This window comes from Erythrolamprus reginae, chromosome 2 (assembly GCF_031021105.1).
Source record: "Erythrolamprus reginae isolate rEryReg1 chromosome 2, rEryReg1.hap1, whole genome shotgun sequence".
Classification (NCBI taxonomy): Eukaryota; Metazoa; Chordata; class Lepidosauria; order Squamata; family Dipsadidae; genus Erythrolamprus; species Erythrolamprus reginae.
Window position 1 is genome coordinate 228972156 of NC_091951.1, and position 22200 is coordinate 228994355.

Below are 22200 nucleotides of genomic sequence, written 5' to 3' on the forward strand. Positions count from 1 at the left end.
AATAAATAAATGGTGTGTAGAAGGAGGGCTGTGCTTGCTCCATCTTTGGTTCCAATCACAATTTGGCTATTTTAGCTACTTAGCAGACATTTAAACCCCTGGGCTTCAGTTTGGCTTGATTCTTCTGCAACAGTGACACCTTCTGTGTTTTCAACCGATGCATAGGTACAAAAGATGATACATATGAATTCTAGTAATGATTCAGGCCCCAATTTTACCTGGAGTGTGGGTCAACATGGGATTTGGTTAGCTGCAATCTTGAGAATAAGTGAAAGGAAGGGATTGGAGGGATAAAATACCATATTTTTGGAGTATAAGATGTACCGGAATATAAAACGCACCTAGATATTAGAGGTGGAAAACAAGGGAAATTTTATAGTGTATATTATTTAATTAAATATCAGTGTAGCAGAATACAGTGATACCTTGTCTTACAAACTTAATTGGTTCTGGGACGAGGTTCTTAAGGTGAAAAGTTTGTAAGATGAAACAATGTTTCCCATAGGAATCAATGGAAAAGCGATTAATGCATGTAAGCCCAAAATTCACCCCTTTTGCCAGCCGTTTTTGCGCTGCTGGGATTCTCCTGAGGCTCCCCTCCATAGGAAACCCCACCTCCAGATTTCTGTGTTTTTGCGATGCTGCAGGGGAATCCCAGCATCGCAAAAACGAGCGCTTCGCTGGCAACGGAAGTCCGGAGGTGGGGTTTCCCAGCAAAGGGAGCATCAGGGGAATCCCAGCAGCACAAAAACGGGTGCTTCGCTGGCAACGGAAGTCCAGCAGCGGGGCATCCCAGCGGCAGCGGTGGGTTTGTAAGGTGAAAATAGTTTGTAAGAAGAGGCAAAAAAATCTTAAACCCCGGGTTTGTATCTCGAAAAGTTTGTATGACGAGGCGTTTTTACAACCATGTACAATTTTTGCAAACTTCAAACTTGACAGCTTTAAGACTACTGGACTTCAACTCCCAGAATTCCTCTTCCAGTCATGCTAGATAGGGTATTAGAAGGCAAAACCAGCCCTGTTTTTGCAAAAATATTGGCTGTTTTCGCCCATTTTTTCCCACAAAAATTGGGCAGGCAAAGGGTCTGGGAAGCCTGCAGGGAGCTCCTGGGGAATGGGGGATGGCAAAAATGTATGAAAAACGGGCCGTTTTCCACACCTCCCCCCCCCCACAAAAATAAGGTAGACAAAGGGTCTGGGGAGCCTGCAGAGAGCTCCTGGGGACAGGGGAGCCAATTTCTTTGCAAAAATTTTTGCCATCCCCCAGCATTCAAAAGCTCTCTGCAGGCTTCCCAGGCCCTCTGTCCAAAAATGGGACACGGGGCAGGGCTTCGGGACAGCAAAAACAGCTGTATTCAGTGTATAAGATGCACATACATTTCCACCATCTTTTAGTGGGGAAAAGATGTGTCTTATACTCCGAAAAATATAGTAGGTGTTTTCCCCCCAGGGGTAATGGTCTGGCACCCTCTACCTTCTTGCCTTCTCTGAGTTGAATGTACTTTTTGCTCAAACCTGTGAGATAGACTTCATGCACTGATGCTATAGACCTGAAACTTTTGCAATGCAAAAATGTTTCACAGTTATGCAGGGCCAGTAAGTTCCATGACAAATAAGGAAATACTGTAATTCCTTGAAGATTAGGTGTCTGTACTAGTCCCATGTTTAAGGGGATGGACCAGAAGACTTCCAAGGTCCTTTTCAACCTTATGATTCTATGGTTTTCACTATTTGTCTTAAAGAGCTGGCACATCTGCATCCTTTGGGAAAGGATGCCCTGGGCTGAAATAGATGCAGTACATGTTCTCTTGTTTCAACTGAGCCAGAATCCAAATGCATTTGATCTTGCAATACAAAGCAAGCATATGTTTTACAAAAGGGATACATTCTGGGGTTTTGTTTTGTTTTACCTCTGCATCAAATAGAAAATGATGTAAATATAAATTTTGACTCAGATGTTGGAATATTTTTTCTCTTCTAAGATGAAGACCAGAACAGGAGCCTTACAGTCAGCCATCACTGTTCCTCTATTTCCAATCACATTTTTGCACTAGCTCAGGGGTGTCTGACCTGCAGCCTAGATGTGTCAGATGCTAAGCAGGCCCTCCCAGTTTAGCGAAGGGGAGAAAAGTCACAATATGTCACATGACGACAACGTGACGTTGTGAATTTGATATCCCTGCACTAACTGGTTTTGGTTTCCTGATATGTTTCAGTGACTGAAAGTAGAGGGTGTAGATAGGAGGTATTTGCTATAGGTGTGAGCACACACTGGTAAATGGGAAACAATTTCTTTATCTTTTAAAGAATATATTTCATGCTATTTTTAAAAGCTGAAACTATGATCCAAGAAACACTGTAAAAATCCTACAAATCTACCCTATTTACCAATTTAAGTATTAAATAACCTACTATTTGATTAAACTGCTCAAATGACATTCTCCAATTTCCAGTGCTTTGCAAAATTAGATTTTATGCATCAGGTTACAGTTGGGAGGTGGCGTATCAAATATCTTTGCAATGTTTTTTTCTGGATTGGCAAGAATTTAATCTTGAGGGTGTTGTTGTCCCATATCCATTTTCCAATTATTCTTCGTTGGCGGTTTAATACGTTTGTTCAGAACCAAATTACACAATAAAGTGCAGTATTGTTTTGCTCACGCTGGTTTGATATATCATTGTTAATCAGACGTTTGTATGGGTCCTTCAGCCAATAGTTAATTTCACAAATGCCTTTGTTTCCTGAAGGGAAATGAAATTACATGTTAATCTAGGTGGATTACTGTTTTTATATCCTCCAGTGTAGTAATTGGATAAGATTGCTGTCAATCTGGAAGACATAGAAAGTTATCCCTATTAAATGCAGAATGAGTTGCTTCTATGTAAATCAGCAGTGAATTTGGCTGCAGGCTTTGGAACTCTGCGGAAAATGAGAAAAATAAGATATCCCCCAGCAGCTGTCTAGGCAGCTAACTACAGTAGTCCCTCGCTATATCGCGCTTCACCCACCATGGCTTCACTTCATCGCGGGTTTTGAAGTCAGCGTTGGCACAGATACGGCACTTAGAAGTTTGGAAGGGCAGGACAAGCCAACCAGCCCGTGGCTGGGCGAATGATGAGCGGGGCGGGGACTGAGCTCCGGCGGAGGCCCGTCCCCTCGTTCAACCCGCCTCGCCAGGGCTGAGAAGGCAGTCTTTGGAGGCGCGCTTAGTGGTTGGTGGCGGCGACGGTGTGCTTGGGGTTGTAGAAAGAGCTCCCGGCAGCGTGCGAACGAGTGAGCGCGAGCAAAGAAAGGAACGCGACGCGGCGGAGATTTCCAGACTGGGCTCGAGGGCGGGAGAGGAAGTGCTGGGCGGGTGGAGGGGGGAAGAAAAGAAAAGAGAGAGAGAGAAAAAAAGAACCAGCCGGGGACTTTCCAGCTGGAGCAAGGCAAAAAAGACAACGTTTGGCCGAACTGCTGCAAAGAATAGCAGTGGGTCGGGAATGCTCGGGGGCGGCGATTCTTTTGCCCCCCTCCCCTTCTTTTCCTCAGGCGCAGAGTAAGTAGTAGTGGGGGGGGGAAAGGTTAGCTGGCCGTTGCTTGCCTCCAGGCATCCGGAGCTGGTGGGAAGGAGGAGAAAGGGAGCAGGGAGCGTCCCCCCTAAAATACTATCAGTCGATAAATTCCCCATCGCGGCTTTCACCTATCGCGGCCGGGTCTGGAACGTAACACCAGCGATAGGTGAGGGACTACTGTAAATGAATGGGAAGCTTTCTAATTAAGAAAGTAAGATGATGTAAGGCCTTTTCCAAAGTATCCATATTTTGGTGACTTCTAGACTTTTAACAATAATTCTGCAAATGTCTTTACTCTTCAAGCTGCTTACGCTTGAGAGTTATTTAATATCACCATTGTGTTATTTGCGCTTGAATAGATGAGGCAGAAATTTAGAGTTTAAGTCTCTGTATTTAAACATGGAAGGCAGAGAAAGTGAATGCTTACTGCAGTTGAATGGATATTTTGTCATAAATGTGAGCATAAAGCTGAGTAAGTTATTTGAGGTATGTTTTAGATTATGATCTTTGTCAAAAGGTAGTTTAGTTTGTGGTTCCTTCCTGCATTTTTTTTTTTTGCCCTTTGTTTATTCTCTTGAGAGGAAACTGCAGCCTAGATGATTAATTTAAAAAGTAGACCAGACATTCAAGAAAAAATGCCAGGAAATTCTTTTGGCACACTTGGCTGGTTGTATTTACATTTACCTAAAAAGGAAATATTGAGCCAGAGCCAGGAGTGATGAGATGAAATTATAATGGAGGATTTGATATACTGTATAGTATACAAAGTGGTCCTTGTATATTAGCTTGGATCTGATTGTCCACTAAGACTGAAATGGTGCCTTCTGTAGAATGATTTTTGTGATTGACATTGGTGGGATTCACATTCTGTGGGCATGGCTTGGTGGATGTGGCTTGGGTATGGTTTAGTGGTCATGTGACTAGGTGGGTGTGACTGGGTAGTCATGTGACTGGGGTGTGTGGCCAACTCAACACACATGTGGCACGGCCCCTCCCTTTCCAGCCACTCCTTCTCATGTCCGACCTCAACGTATCTATAATTTTCTAAAAATGTTGTTCACCTGTTTTCGACTTTATTATCTGCATCTACATACTACAGATGTACTTTCATGGACCACTGAAAGGAAGAAATGGCTCACATTCTTTGCCCAAGAAGAGTGTGATAGACAAGTCACAAAACAGTCTTTTGAGGGCTGCCACAAAGAAGGCGGGGCAATGTATTTTCCAAAGCAGCAGAAGGCAAAACAAGAAGCAATAGATGGACAAAGACAGAAGAAACCTAAAACTAAGGATAAACTTCCTGATAGTGAGAATAATTAACCAGTGGAACTGCTTGTCTCCAGATGTTCTGGGTGGTCCAACACTGGAAATTTTTAAGAAAACATTGGACAGCAATTTCTCTGAAATGGTATAAGGTCCCACCCCAAGTCCCCCAAGGTGTTATTCTGACACCTTTCCTAAGCCCTCCACTAAGATCCAAAATGTTAGCTGTGATAGCTGATCAGAGCTCCTCTGTTTTTTATCTGCAACAGCTTTAGTGTTTAGGATCAGAGCACCGGTGAAATCCAATTTTTTTTACTACCGGTTCTATAGGCATTGCTTGGTGGGCATGAAAGATACTGCAAAACCTCCAATCTCACCCCACTGCAGGTGAAGGATACTGCAAAATCCTCACTTCTGGGGGAATGTTATTGCAGAATCTCCATCCCCACCCCATTCTGGGATGAGCCAAAGCCGTATTTGCCAATTCTCTGAACTACTCAAACTTTCTGCTACTGATTCTCCAGAACCTGTCAGACCCGGCTGGATCTCATCCCTAGATCAGAGCTAAGTTAGTTGCTTTTCTATTAATACATAATCCTTAAAAGGACTCTCCTGTCAGGACCCTGCATGGTCTAATTCACAGGTCCCCAACCTTTCTGGCACCAGGGACTGGTTTCATGGAAGGCAATTTTAGCATGGCCATGTGTGTTTGTGTGTAAGAGAGAGGTGGGGGGAGAGAAGTATACAGTTTTGGAAAGAGGCACAGACAGAAGTGGTAAGTTAAATAGTGGGTGGGCCATGCATGGAGTAAAAATAAGCCTGGGATTGTTATTTAAGACCTGCTACCAGATGATTTAGGTCTTATCCAGGGGAAAATCAGAATAAACACACAGAGGGAAGACTTCACTAGAAAGGGCTTTCTTTTGCTCCAGAATAAAGAACTGGAAAAGCCTTCATAGGAAGAGGCCTTTTTTTGTTCTGCTCTGGAAGAATATTAGAAAACTCAGGCAAATCTTCACTGGAAGAAGCTCTCTATCTTTGCTCCAGAGAAAACTCCCAATCAAAGGCCACCACCTGCATTTTTCAGTGGTTCAGCACAGTGATTCCCTTCCAGATTAGACCTGTAAACCTCCTGAAAGTGGGAAAGAAGAGACAATTCTAACTCACCCTTCCAACAAAACAAACCGAAGATCCAGCATGTTGAAGAAGTGCTGGGAAAGGGAGAGAGAATCAATGTTTCCCTCCAAGACACAGGAATAATATGTTTCCCTGGATGAGGAAAGGAGAAACGTGATCTAAAGACAAAGTAGCAAAGTAGCTCCCAGCCTCTCCATCCCTTCGGCTCCAGGGTGATGGGATTAAGAACTTCACCCTCAGGACATGATAGGATTAGCGCTCTACCTATCTCGCCACATGGCATCTGGGAAGAATGCATCAGCCAGTAAGGCTCAAGCAAACTTGGACTTAAGACAGCCTACAAAGTTGCCCCCAACCCCACCCCTGGGAGTCTGGGATACATTTCTTACACAGGAGACTCTCAAAGTAGGGCCCAACAGAGGGTATAAAGCAGGGCTCTCTCAGCATATCTGCCCTTTTTCTCTTCACCTAACATCTGGAAGCATGTGATCCATCTTTTCTGTTCAGGTGCTCAAGCCCTGTGTTCCTGTCCATCATTAAACCTTCTTTCCAAGCAACTTCCATGAATCCAGTGTCTTTTCTCCAACCTGGAACTGAACCAAGAAAGATATTCCTTACAACAAACACCTTGCTGGAGTAGCTTGCAAGCTTTGAGAGCTGCACGAGAAAGAAAAGAGAGTGAGCCTTGCTGGGGTGCCAGGAGGGGGAGAGGAGGGAAGTGAGGAAAGAAGAGGTATTATTTATTATTATTATTTATTAGATTTGTATGCCGCCCCTCTCCGCAGACTCGCAGGTAGCAATAGGAAGTGCTGAGAAAACCAAGAGATCAAACCATCTTGGCATAGCACAATGCCTCTTTGCAAAGAAGCATGCAGTCACTCAGCTTGCAAAGCTCCAAACAGTGAAAGCCCTTTAAACACACACACGCACACACACACACACACACACACACACACACATACAAATACAGCAAGAAAAGCAAGCAGGATGTTGCCAAACCACAGGAGGCATCCTGGAACAGCATACAGAGAGGGGCGGCATACAAATCTAATAAATAAATAAAATAAATAATAAACATCAAAACAAAAGCAAAAAAACTCCAATTGAAGTGAGCTGAGCAGTCTTGGAAAAGATGCAAACGAGAGAGGGATTCCCTTGGAGACCCAGCACTTAAGGTAACTTTCACACACGCACACACAAACACACACTCCTTAAAGGGGTCCCCCTCCAACGAGGCTTTTGGGAAGCACCTGGGTTGCTTCGTGTTTGCCTTGCAAACTTGGGGCGGTGCGCAAAGGGAGAGCGGGCCCAGTTGTGTTGCTCGGAGAGGGAAGAAAGTGAGGAAGAAGCAGAGGAAGGGAGGAGAGGTAGGAGGAGGAAGAGGAAGCAGGACCAGGAAGAGGAGAAAGAGGCAGAAGCAGGCATAACAGAAGGAGCAGGAGGAGGAAGGACGTGGAACTCAGGTGTTGCAAGCCAATTGCAAGCGCAGTTGTCAGAGAACCTTTGCACTTTGCATGTGCCGACCTCAACTGTTTGAGGACAGGAACAAACCTTCAACTGAACAAAGCCCTTTCATGCCACTTCCAGGCAGGTCCAGCCAGTGGGAGAGTGAGCAGGCACCTGGTTCTTTGCCCTAATGACCAGCTGGGTGGGTGTGGCCAAGCGGTGTGACAGGCAGCACTTGGCCTTCTGCACCCCCTGGGGCCTAGAAGGCCTCCCTGCAGCCCCTTGGGAGCCAAAACAGGGTGGTGGTGGCTTGTCACACCCCCACACCCCGTTTTGGGCCTAGGAAGCCGCCCTGCTTGGAGCCAAATTGGTGCATGGGGGGGGGGTTACTCCTAGCAGGGTGGGGTGGCCGTGGCCAGTCAGAGATGGTATTTACCGGTTCTCCGAACAAGACAAAATTTCTGCTACTGGACCGCAGGAACCAGTTAGAACCAGCTGGATACCACCTCTGGTTGACAAGATTTGATCTGAGACCATCCCAGCATACCTTCTTGTTTGTTTGGCTAAACTGGGAGAAAGCCAGATGGCCAGAAGATAATCTACTCCAGGTCAGAGTCTTTTGGTCATGACCTGCTCCTCTTGACACCTTTTTGGAAAAGCTGAAGCTGCCAGGGCTAGAATGTGGCAGGTGCCTTGCTCTGTCAAAGCATTTTGTGCCAAAGAAAATTCTTCCCTCATCTCCAGGAGGCAGTTTCCTTTCCATTGATTGAACTAGCAAATGCAAAGAACATGTGACAGTTTCCAAAGAAATGCAACCAGCATATTTTCATTTTGCAACACCATTTACAGATGGTACAATACAGAAAGGGCTCAACAATTGTGTTGAATTTTCCCCATGCAGTCTCCTGCTCAGGCTCCTGCTTTCAATGGTGGGGAGCTTTCACATGGCTGTATTTCTATACAAGGCGGTGGCTACTGCTTTGGCAGTGTGTCTCCAATGTATACTGAATAAATTCATTAGAAGATGCATTCCTTTGGGATGCAGCTTACAACCAATTCTGCAGAAGAAGCTGCCTGGGTGAGAAGTAAAATGTTTCCAAGGAAAAAACACCAGAAAAGTCTAGTTGCCTTTTGGAAAAGCACCTTTGGGATCACCACGACCTGGATGACTGATAATCCCCAGAGACATAAGCTGTACCATTTAGTTAACACTTCTTTTGTTTTAGCTGCTTTCAGCTCAACATTTAGGGGAGGAAGATTAAGCAGTCTCCCGGTTTTCAATTTAGAATAAGATTTATCCAACAATACTTTAGAAATATAAACAGATAGAGAATTAGTCTTTTCTCAACAATTTAGCCAATTTTTTAAAAATAGGTAAAACTATAGGCACCCTTCTAACAAAACTCCCTGGACAGGGAGTCTCTAGTCACAGTCACTCATGCCCTTAACATCTCGAGGTTCAACTACTGCAATGCTCTCTACATGGGGCTGTCTTTGAAGAGTGGTCGGAAATTACAAATTCTCCAGAATGCAGCCGTGTGAGCGGTTATGGGCCTTCCAAGGCATACCCATATTTCTCCAGCACTCCGCGGACTGCATTGGCTGCCGATTGTTTTCCTGAGGCAATTTAAAGTGTTGGTTATGACCTATAAAGCCCTACATGGCATCGGACCAGATTAACTCCGGGACTGTCTTCTTCCGCATGAGTCCCAGTGACCGGTTAGGTCACACAGAGTCGACCTTCTCCAGGTCCTGTCAACTAGACAATGTCATTTGGTGGGACCTTCTCTGTGGGGGGGCCCTGCCCTCTGGAATCAGCTCCCTCCGTAGATTCACACTGCCCCCACCCTTCTTGCCTTCCGTAAAAATTTAAAGACCTATCTGTGCCACCAGGCTTGGGGCCCTTAGACTCTAGCCCCCTGGCCGAGGAGTGTAGAGTGTAGTAGGTGTGAATGGGAATGAATGATTTTAAATGTTATTAGAGTTTTTAAAGTTTTTTAGCTATATTAATTGGATTTTTTAGATATGTACAGTATATTGTATGTTGTTTTGATATGTTGCGAGCAACCCCGAATCCTCAGAGAGGAGCGGCACACAAATCCAATTAATAAATAAATAGTAAATAAATAAAAACAGCTTTTCTATTTTGCAAAGTTATTATACTAAGGCTAAAATAAGAATTAAAGTAATTCTAACTTTTTTTGGAGAAGACAAAAAACTAAATGAGAATGCTCTTTTAATAGGGAATTTTCATGCCAAAATATATTAACTAAACTTGAATGGTAATATGAGTGGTACCGGGGGAGGGGGGGAGGGAAGGAAATTGCAGTTGTAGCTTTGGTATTGATTAGCCCTCTGCCTGATACAAAAAAATATAAACTGATAATTAATTGATAAACCTCATCTACAAAAAGATATTGATAAAATTGAACGGGTCCAAAGACGGGCTACAAAAATGGTGGAAGGTCTTAAGCATAAAACGTATCAGGAAAGACTTAATGAACTCAATCTGTATAGTCTGGAGGACAGAAGGGAAAGGGGGAACATGATCGAAACATTTAAATATGTTAAAGGGTTAAATAAGGTCCAGGAGGGAAGTGTTTTCAATAGGAAAGTGAACACAAGAACAAGGGGACACAATCTGAAGTTAGTTTGGGGGAAGATCAGAAGTAATGTGAGAAAATATTATTTTACTGAAAGAGGAGTAGATCCTTGGAACAAACTTCCAGCAGACGTGGTAGATAAATCCACAGTAACTGAATTTAAACATGCCTGGGATAAACATATATCCATCCTAAGATAAAATACAAGAAATAGTATAAGGGCAGACTAGATGGACCGTGAAGTCTTTTTCTGCCGTCAATCTTCTATGTTTCTATGTTTCTATAATTCTGCAAATGAATTAATCCATAGACAAATCTGGCTTTTTTTTTCTTTTTTTTTAAAGTTGATTTACTGGAGATAATGGCTAGAACTAACTGCATGTGTTTTGCTGCAGTGACTTTGCATAAGGAAATGTAACGGGAATAACTATAACGTGTCACTTGAGACTCTTTCTCAATCCATTTAAAAGACCTCTATGGTATCCATCTTAAATAATTTGGTGTTAGAAATAAATAATTCTTCCCCTATGTCACTGGTTTTCCAGGTCAACATTTTATCCACTCTGGCATGTTATTATGGTTTTCCTTTCCTGAATCTACAGAAACAGACATGGAAACATGTCTCCGTTTACAAAACACAGCTCTAATAATTCTGCTGCTTCAAAATTCATGTATAAGGGGATCTTATATATATCCTAATTCTGCTCCACTCTTATTATTTTGCTTGTTTACTGATCCACAGTAAACAGCGACTACAATCATATGGTTGACTAGTTTCTCTGAAGAGAGTTAATTGGAAGGAGAGAATGGTAATTTCATCCAATCCATCACTTAAAGGGTATTTTCGTCGCTATGTTTGGCTATGTAATTTTTGTCAAGGTCAGAAACATTTCCATTACATTTCAAGTTCCACAAATGTAGAACTGGATTGTAATTTAGAAACTCCCAAAATGTACATTTTATTTTTAGTAATCTCTGTAAACAACTTGTAGAAGAGTCAATCAATCAATGAAACCAACCATAAAAACAAAACGAAGGATTCTATCAGATATCTCTTTTAGTTGTGTTGGGGACAGATCTGGGTATTATAAAGAGTATGGAGTTATTAATTTTTTAAAATAACTTTCGATATAACTATCTCAAAAAGTTCTACTTGCCTTTAGTACTTTTTTCTTGTGTGGAAGATTGCCAAATGCTATTCTGGCTGTACTCTGCTTCATGTCAAACCATCCAGGCATGGCCAGAAAATAGTTCTCTGGAATAAGCAGGACAATAATACCCTAAATCCTTTTTAAAAACCTGATAGTTGTGTTTCTTCATTAGTTAACAAAACATAGAAGAGAAAGAATAGAAAAAGTTAAGGGTGATGACACTGGGAACAAACACAATTGACATATAGAGAATCTTTTGTTCTGCTTCTCACTATAATAAATCTAGCTGTTTGTATGATGGCAGGCTCTTTTATTAAAGTAATTATAAACATTAAAATACAATCTAAATAATTGTTTTATTGGGAGCTGATTTTCCTTTCCTCCCTCTGTAAATGAGGCTTGCAGGCATTGTTCCTCATTGGAAAATATCTGAACTGCAGTACAGTATAAGTTTTGATAACATTCAGGTACCTGAATGGGAAGAAGAGACAGATTTTTACACAAGACTGTACACAATCTTAGCATATAAAAATGTGCATCATCTTTCAACACGATGAACTGCAGTTCGGAGCCTCAATGCACTGAGAAAACTCCAGCTGATGCAGAGCAAAATGAAATTCTTTGCTCTGTGTCTGCTTTCTCTCTTCCCATAGATTGAAGGAAAGTTCATTGAAAGGCAAAACAAGCACATTCCTTTCATGTAAACTTTGTGTTTGGTCTTAAAGACAAGGCAAACTGGATAGAAAACTGGCAAATAGTAGGCTTATGTGAATATGTGGCGTTGCCTGTGTTGCCTCTGATGGAGGCTCTGGGGGGGGTGGTAATAAACAGGAAGTGCCAACTACTCTTTTGAAGGCTCATGACAATTGTTCCTTTTCTTACATCAGGATGGAGACGAAACATTTAACCGTGCAAAGCTTCTGAATATAGGCTTCAAAGAAGCTTTGAAAGAATATGATTATGACTGCTTTGTATTTAGCGATGTTGACCTAATCCCGATGGATGACAGGAATATCTATAAGTGTTACGACCAGCCCAGGCACCTCTCTGTATCTATGGATAAATTTGGATTTCGGTAAGAAGTTGGTTGTTTACATTTAGCATAAACCATATACCAATATGAGTGAGTTACTGGGAGTTGGTGGCAAACCAATATAATAAATAGTCACTAGTCATGGGGATCTGGAAGCCAGAATATGACCATATCTTTACTTGCATTATACTATTGGAAGGAGGGAAGATTTGTTGAAAGTGATTCTTTTTGAGACGTAGCTTGTGTCAGTGCAGTACCTTCACAACTAAATGTGGCACCTGTTCTAATGACACTCTAATTATTCTTACTTTTTTTAACTGTCCAGTCTAGTTTCCAACTTTATATTCCCATCTAAGTGCTAACCAGTCCCTACCTTACCTTCTGAGCTTGCCCTCCAAGCTCAGACAAGGTTACCTAGATGCTGCTGACAGCTCAGTTAAGCTTGAATAATTAGTATGGTATCTGTACATATACAAATGCATATGTATGTGTATAAAATGTATACACAAGAGACACATGTGTGCAAATATGTTTGTATGTAGCATAATAAAAATATATTTAACGAATAACTTTTTTTTACAAAATTAAACCATGGAGATTAAAAAATATATAGAAAAGCAAAAAAAATGTATAAAGATAGGAAAGAAAAACAGAAAATAGTGAACAGCAATATGCAATGGATCCAGGAAAAAAAGAATATTTAAAGAAGTAATTTATGATCTATGCAGCAGCAGTTACAAACATAGCTAGTACTGTTTCTATCCTCTTGAATTACAGAATTATTCTTCCTATATAAACCTTTAAAAATGAAGCATAGAGCTCATTTTTTCCATTTTTATCAAAATCTTGATAAAATATTTTCAGTATTTTAAAAAAGTAGTTTTGGCTCCTTATTTATTTATTTATTTATTATTTAGATTTGTATGCCGCCCCTCTCCGTGAACTCAGGGTGGCTCACAACAGGCATAAACAAATCATACAAATCCAAATAAATTCAAATAATTTAAATATTTTAAAAAGTTTAAAAAAGAACCCCGATATACTAACAAACACACACACACAAACATACCATACATAAATTGTACGAGCCCGGGGGAGATGTTTCAGTTCCCCCATGCCTGACGACAAAGGTGGGTTTTAAGAACTTTACGGAAGGCAGGGAGAGTAGGGGCAGTTCTAATCTCCGGGGGGAGTTGGTTCCAGAGAGTCGGGGCCGCCACAGAGAAGGCTCTTCCCCTGGGGCCCGCCAACCGACAACTTGAAAAATGGTTTTAATGAATTCGGAACTCAGATTTCAGAAAACACAGACTTATATATTGGCAAAGACATGTCTGATGCAACACATTACTTTTTCTGATCACTCCTATCTAGAATTGTGACTAGAGATATAATCCAAGTTTCTCTGTGATCACATGATTTTATATGAATAATTTAACTTTGTTTCTTCCAGGTTACCTTACAATCAGTATTTTGGAGGTGTGTCTGCTTTAAGTAAGGAGCAATTCCAAAAAATCAATGGGTTTCCCAATAATTATTGGGGCTGGGGTGGTGAAGATGATGACATTTACAACAGGTAAGATCCCTCATCTTTTTAGTTAATGTTGAATTTGGGGCTGGGTATGTTTTTTAATTTTGGGGGTTGTGCCCGGTACAGTAGGTGCTCTTTGTGACATTTGTTGATTTATGGTTTCTTCCTATGTTGCTCTGGCATGTATGTTTATGGGTACAAGAATGCAAATTCAGAATTGATCTTTAAGAAATATTTGCATGTGAAGAGTTTGTCTTGACAAACATAGCTACAGTGGCCTGATGCATTTCAAGCCATTTTTGACTTAGAGCAACAATTATCCACATCTCAAATGTAGACAAAAGAGCCAGTATCAATTTAGTTCAGATTATCATATCTGGAAAGTACTAATTTGCTTAGAATCTAAAATTGAGAATGCCTCTAATCAGTGTACAAAGAGCTTGATTTAATTAAGCCATGCTTTTTGGGGGCGATGCTTCCCCCATCATTGTCCATTATCATTTTTGAGTACTAATCTAGAAGGGGATCATTGAAGATACATTTATTTTTCAAATACTAGCCGACCACTCTCCTATTAAGTACTGTACATCTATTTCTCTCACCCTGACAGTGTGTTGTATCTTCTAGGAGCCTTGTTGAGACTACAGTAAATGGCAAGAGGTTTTCATACCTGTCCCTGTGTCAGTTTCTTACCTGTTAGAGAAATGAGATTTTGTCTTTTAAAATGATCTTCCTGCCTTGTGTTCTCTTTTATTCAAGATGCAGATGTGATACAACTGAGAATCTTCTACCCACCAATTTCTTAAACAAATCTATCTTTTGCTTCTAATAAAACGATTGCTTATGTTAATATTTATAACTGCTGGGCTAGGTCCATATACTGCAATCAAGTATATCATTTGTTTTTTAAATTTTATTTTCATTAGGATGTTCTGCTACTTAATGACTCAATAGCATTCTTTCAGCACTTTGCTTATGCTTGGAAGAACATTTTTAAATAACTCTCCAACCAAGTTCTTTTCTGGGCCCCTGCCACCTCACTTGTATTGTGATATTTTAGTCGGATTACATAATAAAATATAACGCCAAGGTTATTGTGCAGTAAAATAGATAAGAACTCCCTCATCAAAATATGAAGTCCTTTGTAAACATCCTGTGAATTTTTCAACTTTAAATATCAAGTGAATATTCCAACTGTAAGGAATTCAGAAAGATACTCTGAACATAAAGATATTGAATGTCTACCCACATTGAAACATGGATCTCTTGTATCATTCCTGCATTTTCTATGCAGGACTCAAAACTGGAACGGAGAAACTGCTGGCAATTCCCTGTAATTTCTCTGGGCTCACAGAACCTTAACTATTCGTAATACAGCACTTGAAAAAGCCCACTCAAATATGAATGTTCTAAATTTCCTTCCAAAACAATTGGAGTTAAAAAGTTAGGATCATCTAAAAGGTTAGTTTCACTTTAGCAGGGTTTAAGTAACTATATATATATTAAATACATAACTAAAGTGTTCATAGAATACTGCATTCAGTTTTAGTTGCCACGTTGTAAAAAGGATGTTGAGACTCTAGAAAGAGTGCAGAGAAGAGCAGCAAAGATGATTAGGGGACTGGAGGCTAAAACATATGAAGAACAATTGCAGGAACTGGGTATGTCTAGTTTAATGAAAAGAAGGACCAGGGGAGACATGATAGCAGTGTTCCACTATCTCAGGAGCTGCAACAAAGAAGATGGAGACCGCCTATTCACCAAAGCACCTAAGGGTAGGACAAGAAGCAATGAATGGAAACTAAACAAGGAGGAAAGCAACTAAGGAGGAAATTCCCAACAGAACAATTAATCCTTGGAACACCTCCTTCCAGAAGTTGTGAATACTCCAACATTGGAGTTTTTAAGAAGATGATGGATAAGCATTTGTCTGGTGGTGTAGGGGTTCCTGCCTAAGCAGGGGGTTAGACTACAAGACCTCCAAGGTCCCTTCCATCTCTGTTATTCTATTCTATTTTATTCTAATCTGTAAATATTTGATGAATGGTATATGAAGTTATGTAAGAGGTGAGAAAATAATCAAGAGAAGGTTTTAAACTCACCTCTAGGATGGTCCACTGATGCTGAAAGGTGGAAGATTTACGGGAGATGAAAATAAACCCTACATGCACAAGTTGAACTAAGGAATTTGCTATTCAAAGTGCTACCAATCTAGAAGGTTTGAAAAGCACCCATTAATAGCTTTTAATCATAATGTTGCTTATTGCCACCAGAGTTCAGAGAAAAAAATGTCTCAAAATATCAGCTGCTGCAAAACATGAGCAGGCAGCCAATAATGTCCTAATGCTGATGGATCTCAATGTGAGCAAGGCAGCCAATAATGTCCTTGTGCTAATGGGCCTCTCAAAATGCTGAGAGGCCCTTCATTTGCTTTAGCAGGACTCTTGTGAAATATTTCACTTCCTTCTAGCATATACATGGAGCTAGCCACTCTCCATCACGCTATGGCAGATATTGTCTTCAAGTGGCAAAATTCGCTACGTAAACTCATAAGCTGCTTTTTTTTAGACCACAACTAAGGGTGGAAAGGGGAATGAGACATTTCTGTGGGCTACTTGCAGCTTGTCTGCACTTGCTTGATTGTACCCTAAACAAAAGAAGCCAGAGCTTACTTATACACAATTAGGAGGTTCCGCCCCAGACGGAAGGGTTTTTAGTTGTTTTATTAATTGGATTGCTGTTTTTTTATCATTGTTGTTAGCCATCCCGAGCCTGCGGAGAGGGGCGGCATACAAATCCAATAATAATAATAATAATAATAATAATAATAATAATAATAATAACTTATACACAATTACTTACCATGTACACAATGAGCTGGGTTGTTATGTCATTAACTTTAAACCTGGTTGCAATAACACGGAAGGAGCCAACAAGAGAAACCAGATGTTAAACCAAAGTAATGACAGCACATACATCAGCTTTCATTTAAAGTAGGAGTGCCAAACTCAAGGCCCATGGGCTGGATTCATCCCGTGGGGTGCTTAGATCTGGCCCATGTGGCCAGCCTGGAAATAGCAAAGGATTAGCCTGCAGTGGCTCTGCTAGTGAAAATGGGACGTGGGTCCCACACACCCTGTTGTCCTGCACAGCCTCCTGTAGCACCCTGCTGGCCAAAACGGGATGCGTGGGGACCACCCATGGCTACCCCATGTCCTGTTTTTACCAGCAGGGCACTGCAGGAAGCTGCCCATCCTATTTCCTCCCTCCACTACCAGCCAGCCCGTGGAGGACAACTACAGTGCTGATCTGGCCCTCAATGAAATCCAGTTTTACAACCTTGATTTAAAGCAATAAAAAATAAAACTATCCCACAGTGAATATTTATATCTTTATCTAAAAATAAAAACCTGCACTAGAGTGTCATCTAAAGACAATGTGCCAGCGTGTTTCTTAAAATGTTCCAATCTGAGTTAAAGAAGGTGTTTGGATTTGTTCCAGAGCAAAACAAGTAGCAAGTTCATATACGCAACTGATTCAGAAAAGCAGAGTCTAGATTTAGAATGTCCATTTTAGAATAGACCTGTGATCAGCAAGATGCTGGACTTTCACAAGATTTAAGCCCTTTCACTTTAGATCTCTAGTTCAATGCCTCCTTATAGGCATTATGATTGTACATCACAGCAAGTCACATAAATACAGTAACTCTGAGACTCATGCATGTCACATAGAAGCTGTTTTAGCTATGCTGGTCTGATTCTTGTCTACTGAAGCCCATTACACAATACCCTGCATTCTCCTTTCTAGTGATATTAATTTTAGAGAAGAAACATTTGTATGGCAGCCGCAAAGTAAACTGTAGAGGCCTGCTTCCAGAGGGAACCAGGGGACATTGCAATGTTCCTTTTCTTGCTGTTTTAGAAAGCTGGTGATCCAGGGACATTGCCCCACGCTCCATGCTATTCAAGGGTCGCTGCTCTCCTTGTCTTCTAGCGCTCCTCTCTTGATTTATACAAAGTGAGACGCTGTCTGCCTGCTGTTGGGTTAAGACTTTAGCAACAAAGCAAATAGTGTTTCCACTCAGTCCCTTTGAATACTCGTTTCTTTGGCACATAGTACTAGGTGCACATTGTGTTTGGGATGAGCAGGAAGTGTTTTATGTCAAGAGGTGTTAAGTTTGGCAAACAGAAGTTTTTAGATGGTATTCTTAGAATTCCAACAAGAGAATGAGAAATACCAGGCTCTGGTTTATACCAGAATCCAATATTTGGGCTCTGCTAGGAATCATGCTCTTTAATTCTAAATAAATTATGTTCACAACTTAGAGGAAAATATTCTTTCAGGAAGCTTAGAAATATACTTAGCAAATTTTACTATTCCCGCCCCAAGTAGAGAACTATATTATCTCTTACACAGCAATAATATTTAGAGTTACAAGGTCACCAGCATTTCCTGTTTCTCACTTACACCATTGCTCTGAAAATTGTTTTTCAACGCTCATGTTCTTTGTTGCTAAGCTGACACTGCCATTGTTTAACATTATTTTATTCCTACTTTTGTCAAGAGGCACGTGTATTTATGAATGTAAGCATTTTTTGTCCCCCACCTTTCCTACAGTAGCTGGATAGCAAGGAGGTCAGGCTTAAAGAGCCTCTGGGAGTTGAGGTGGAACCCTTCTTTGGCAGGCAGGACAACTTATGGATAAGCTTTTAGAACTTCAAAGGAGAATCATGAGACCCTCCCCTTATTTATCCTCTTTTGACTATCTAAGCATATCATTTCTGTATCCTTAAGTATGGCCCCTTGCCCTTGAACAAAAAGTGGATTAAAATAGAACCAGCTATTTCTTCTGGGCATTTTTAGACAGAAATTAAGTAAAGAAGACAGATACGTCACCATCCAAATACTAACGGCCGCCAGACTAACATATGCACAACATTGGAAAAACGAAGACATTCCGACAAATCTAACCATCACTAGTAAAATTATGGAATGTGCCGAACTAACAAAATTAACAATGGAAATTCAGAACAAAAATGATTCAGAGTTCTACAAGGCCTGGGGGAAATGGTTCAGGTGGCTATCCAACTCTAAAGGTGACAAAGCGAAAAATAACCAAAATTGCTTAATATTAACCAAAATAAAGATATGTATAACCAAAAATCAGATCAAAAATAACTCAATCCCTGTCTGAGTTCAATCCATTTGATAACTATTATAAATCTACTAATATTACAACCTATGATTAAATTTTACTAACAAAAACAATAAATATAATCCATCTAAGTCGCCACAACCCAAACGCCTGCTTGCTTGCAGGTACTACTTCTCATCTTGCTATCTCTCTCTTCTTTCACTTTTCTCTCTTTTTTTCTCTCTCCCTTTTCTCCCTTTCTATCCTTTCTTTTCCCACATTACTGTTGGATTATCAAATATTACAGCTATAAGATATTTAAATAAGAACTCTGAATACGAAATATTTACATATGGACAAATACCCGAAATGTATATACAATAATATATATAAGCTGTGATATAACAATATTGTTTACCCCACTCCCCTCCCACTTTTCTTTTCTGTACTCCCATCCCCCTTTCCCCCTGTTTTATTCCTTTTTGTATAAATTAATAAAGTATATTTTAAAAAAAATAGAACCATTTGACTGGAGATGTCCAGTTAATTACTGCAGCCTTAAATCATATTAATTAATGGGAGAGAAGTTCCTTGATATCGATGTACCTGTTGTAGTCATAACGTTTATGTAGAATGAAATAACAAAGCATGGGTTGAGTTAATGACTAACTTTCGTCAAAGGGATGTCACGTGTATTTCTGAGATAAGGTTTATTTATTTAGCGTGTGGCATTTCATAGGCGAACTAGCATAACATGTACACCTAGATTAGTAAAACACAATAAAACATAAATGATAAAAAGATCTATGTTCAAATCCAAAAATCGAGGCCATTTAACTATTGAAGCACAGCATTTCTTAAAAAAAAAAAAAATCAGATACTGGTCTAGTCTACACCCTCAGCTTACAGCCAGTCATGATGTGATTCTACAGTTTGACAAGACTGAGGGGAGGATACTATGCCCCATTTATTCAGAGGGTCCCAGCACCTGCCACGTGAGGTGCAAATACTAGTCAGCATTGTCTATCGCTGACATGATATTTCAAAGCCTGGCTCCTTTTTTGTGGGGTCATTTATATCAGTGTTTCCCAACCTTGGCAACCGCCCCGAATCTGCGGAGGGGGGCGGCATACAAAACCAATAAATAAATAAATAAACTTGAAGCTATCTGGACTTCAACTCCCAGAATTCCCCAGCCAGCATTTGCTGGCTGGGGAATTCTGGGAGTTGAAGTCCAGATATCTTCAAGTTGCCAAGGTTGGGAAACACTGACTTATATGTCTTTTGGGCATTCAGGGACCCATTTCACTTTCCTTTCGGAATCACTATTAATATTGTTGGGCAGATGTTGGGCAAGTGCCATTGAGGGTTTCCTGGATTTGAATCTTCTGGCTTGATAGATGAGGAAGGTCTGCTGCACAGATAGGGGTAAATTGTTCATAATTTTTATGTGTTCTCTCACTAATGCACCTTGCCTCCATACAGGTGTTGATGCTATATGGTCTAGGACAGGAAGCCAGCAGTGATTTTAATACATCCTCTTATAACTTTCGTGTGGTTGAGTCTGGCATCTAGTTTACTTAGTATAGCAGCTGTTAAGCCAAACAGGGACATAATATTATACTGTGGAGTAGCAATAGCAATAAGACTTACATACAGAAGCCGGGGTGGCGCAGCAGGTAGAGTGCTGTAATGCAGGCCACTGAAGCTGACTTGTAGATCTGAAGGTCAGCGGTTCAAATCTCATCACCGGCTCAAGGTTGACTCAGCCTTCCATCCTTCCGAGGTGGGTAAAATGAGGACCTGGATTGTGGGGGCAATAGCCTAGCTCTGTTACAAAAGTGCTATTGCTAACATGTTGTAAGCCGCCCTGAGTCTAAGGAGAAGGGCGACATAAAAACTGAATGAATGAATTAATTAATGAATAAATACCACTTCACAGTGCTTTATAGCCCTCTCCATATGGTTTACAGATTGATTGATTGATTGATTGATTGATTGGATTTTTACGCCGCCCTTCTCCTTAGACTCAGGGTGGCTTACAATATGTTAGCAATAGCACTTTTTAACAGAGCCAGCATATTGCCCCCACAATCTGGGTCCTCATTTTACCCACCTCGGAAAGCTGAGGATGGAAGGCTGAGTCAACCTTGAACTGGTGAGAATTGAACTGCCGAACTGCAGGCAGCCAGCAGGCAGCAGAAGTAGCCTGCAGTACTGCATGCTAACCACTGCACCACCACTGCACTCACCACGGAGCAAACCAATCCTAGTGCTTGATGGCCTGAGAGTGACAGCTGAAGCTCCCCATTTAGTTCCACATAATTGCTGGAAAATGCTATTATAAATAATGGCAATAAAATGAGAGAAGGCAATTGCTAAATTATGCCTCCTTAAAAGAAGAAGAGAGAAGAATGTTCATATAACAGAAACCTGACTTTTTATTTCCCTGTGTAGATTGGTTTTTAAAGGCATGGGTATTTCCCGCCCAGATGCTACGATTGGAAAATGTCGAATGATTCGCCACATGAGAGACAATAAAAATGAGCCCAATCCGCAGAGGTAGGTCCTTCGTGCTGCATCTGCCCATAGAGATCCAAGTAGCCTTTATTAACTTTGTTCTGGTGCTCCTGAAATAAATATTTTCATCATGAAATAGCGTTATATGTATTTATAGAGATATTCTTTCAAATACTAGGTCTGTCTTTTTAGGACTATAAAAAAAAATCCTGGGATGAAATTCAGTAAAGCCATTTTAGAAGACAAAAAATACAGTGGTACCTCTACTTACGAACTTAATTCATTCCGTGACCAGGTTCTTAAGTAGAAACGTTTGTAAGAAGAAGCAATTTTCCCCATAGGACTCAATGTAAAAGCAAATAATGTGTGCGATTGGGGAAACCACAGGGAAGGTGGAGGCCCTGTTTCCTCCCAGGAGGATCCTAGAGAGGCCCCACAGAGGCTTCTCCACGCCTTTTCCGTTCCTGTTTTGTCCCAGGAGATTCCTAGAGAGGCCCCAGGGAGGCTTTTCCCTGCTTTTTCTGGTTACAGTTTCGGAGGCTCAGGTTTGTAAGTGGAAAATGGTTCTTGAGAAGAGGCAAAAAAATATTGAACACCCGATTCTTATCTAGAAAGGTTCGTAAGTAGAGGCATTTGTAGATAGAAGTACCACTGTACAATACTTATGGTGTGTTTCAAACAGCCTCTGTCATGTATTCACAACTGAAAAACAAAACTTATCAACATTACTATTTGTTACATTTATATCCTTCATTTTATTCAGGACTTCATGGCAACATACATAGTAACCTTTCCTCCCATTCGCTCCAACAATTTTCTGAAGTAGTCTG

General features: G+C 40.8%; 1 protein-coding gene across 1 annotated transcript in view; it reads left to right on the forward strand.

Moving 5' to 3' along the window:
* B4GALT1 (beta-1,4-galactosyltransferase 1) overlaps positions 1–22200 on the forward strand; it is a 67598-nt gene that overhangs the window by 39654 nt on the left and 5744 nt on the right. Inside the window, exons 3-5 of the mRNA XM_070742185.1 lie at positions 12043–12230; positions 13639–13761; positions 21308–21412. Coding sequence (XP_070598286.1) covers positions 12043–12230; positions 13639–13761; positions 21308–21412 — 416 coding nt within the window. The remainder of the gene's footprint in view (positions 1–12042; positions 12231–13638; positions 13762–21307; positions 21413–22200) is intronic.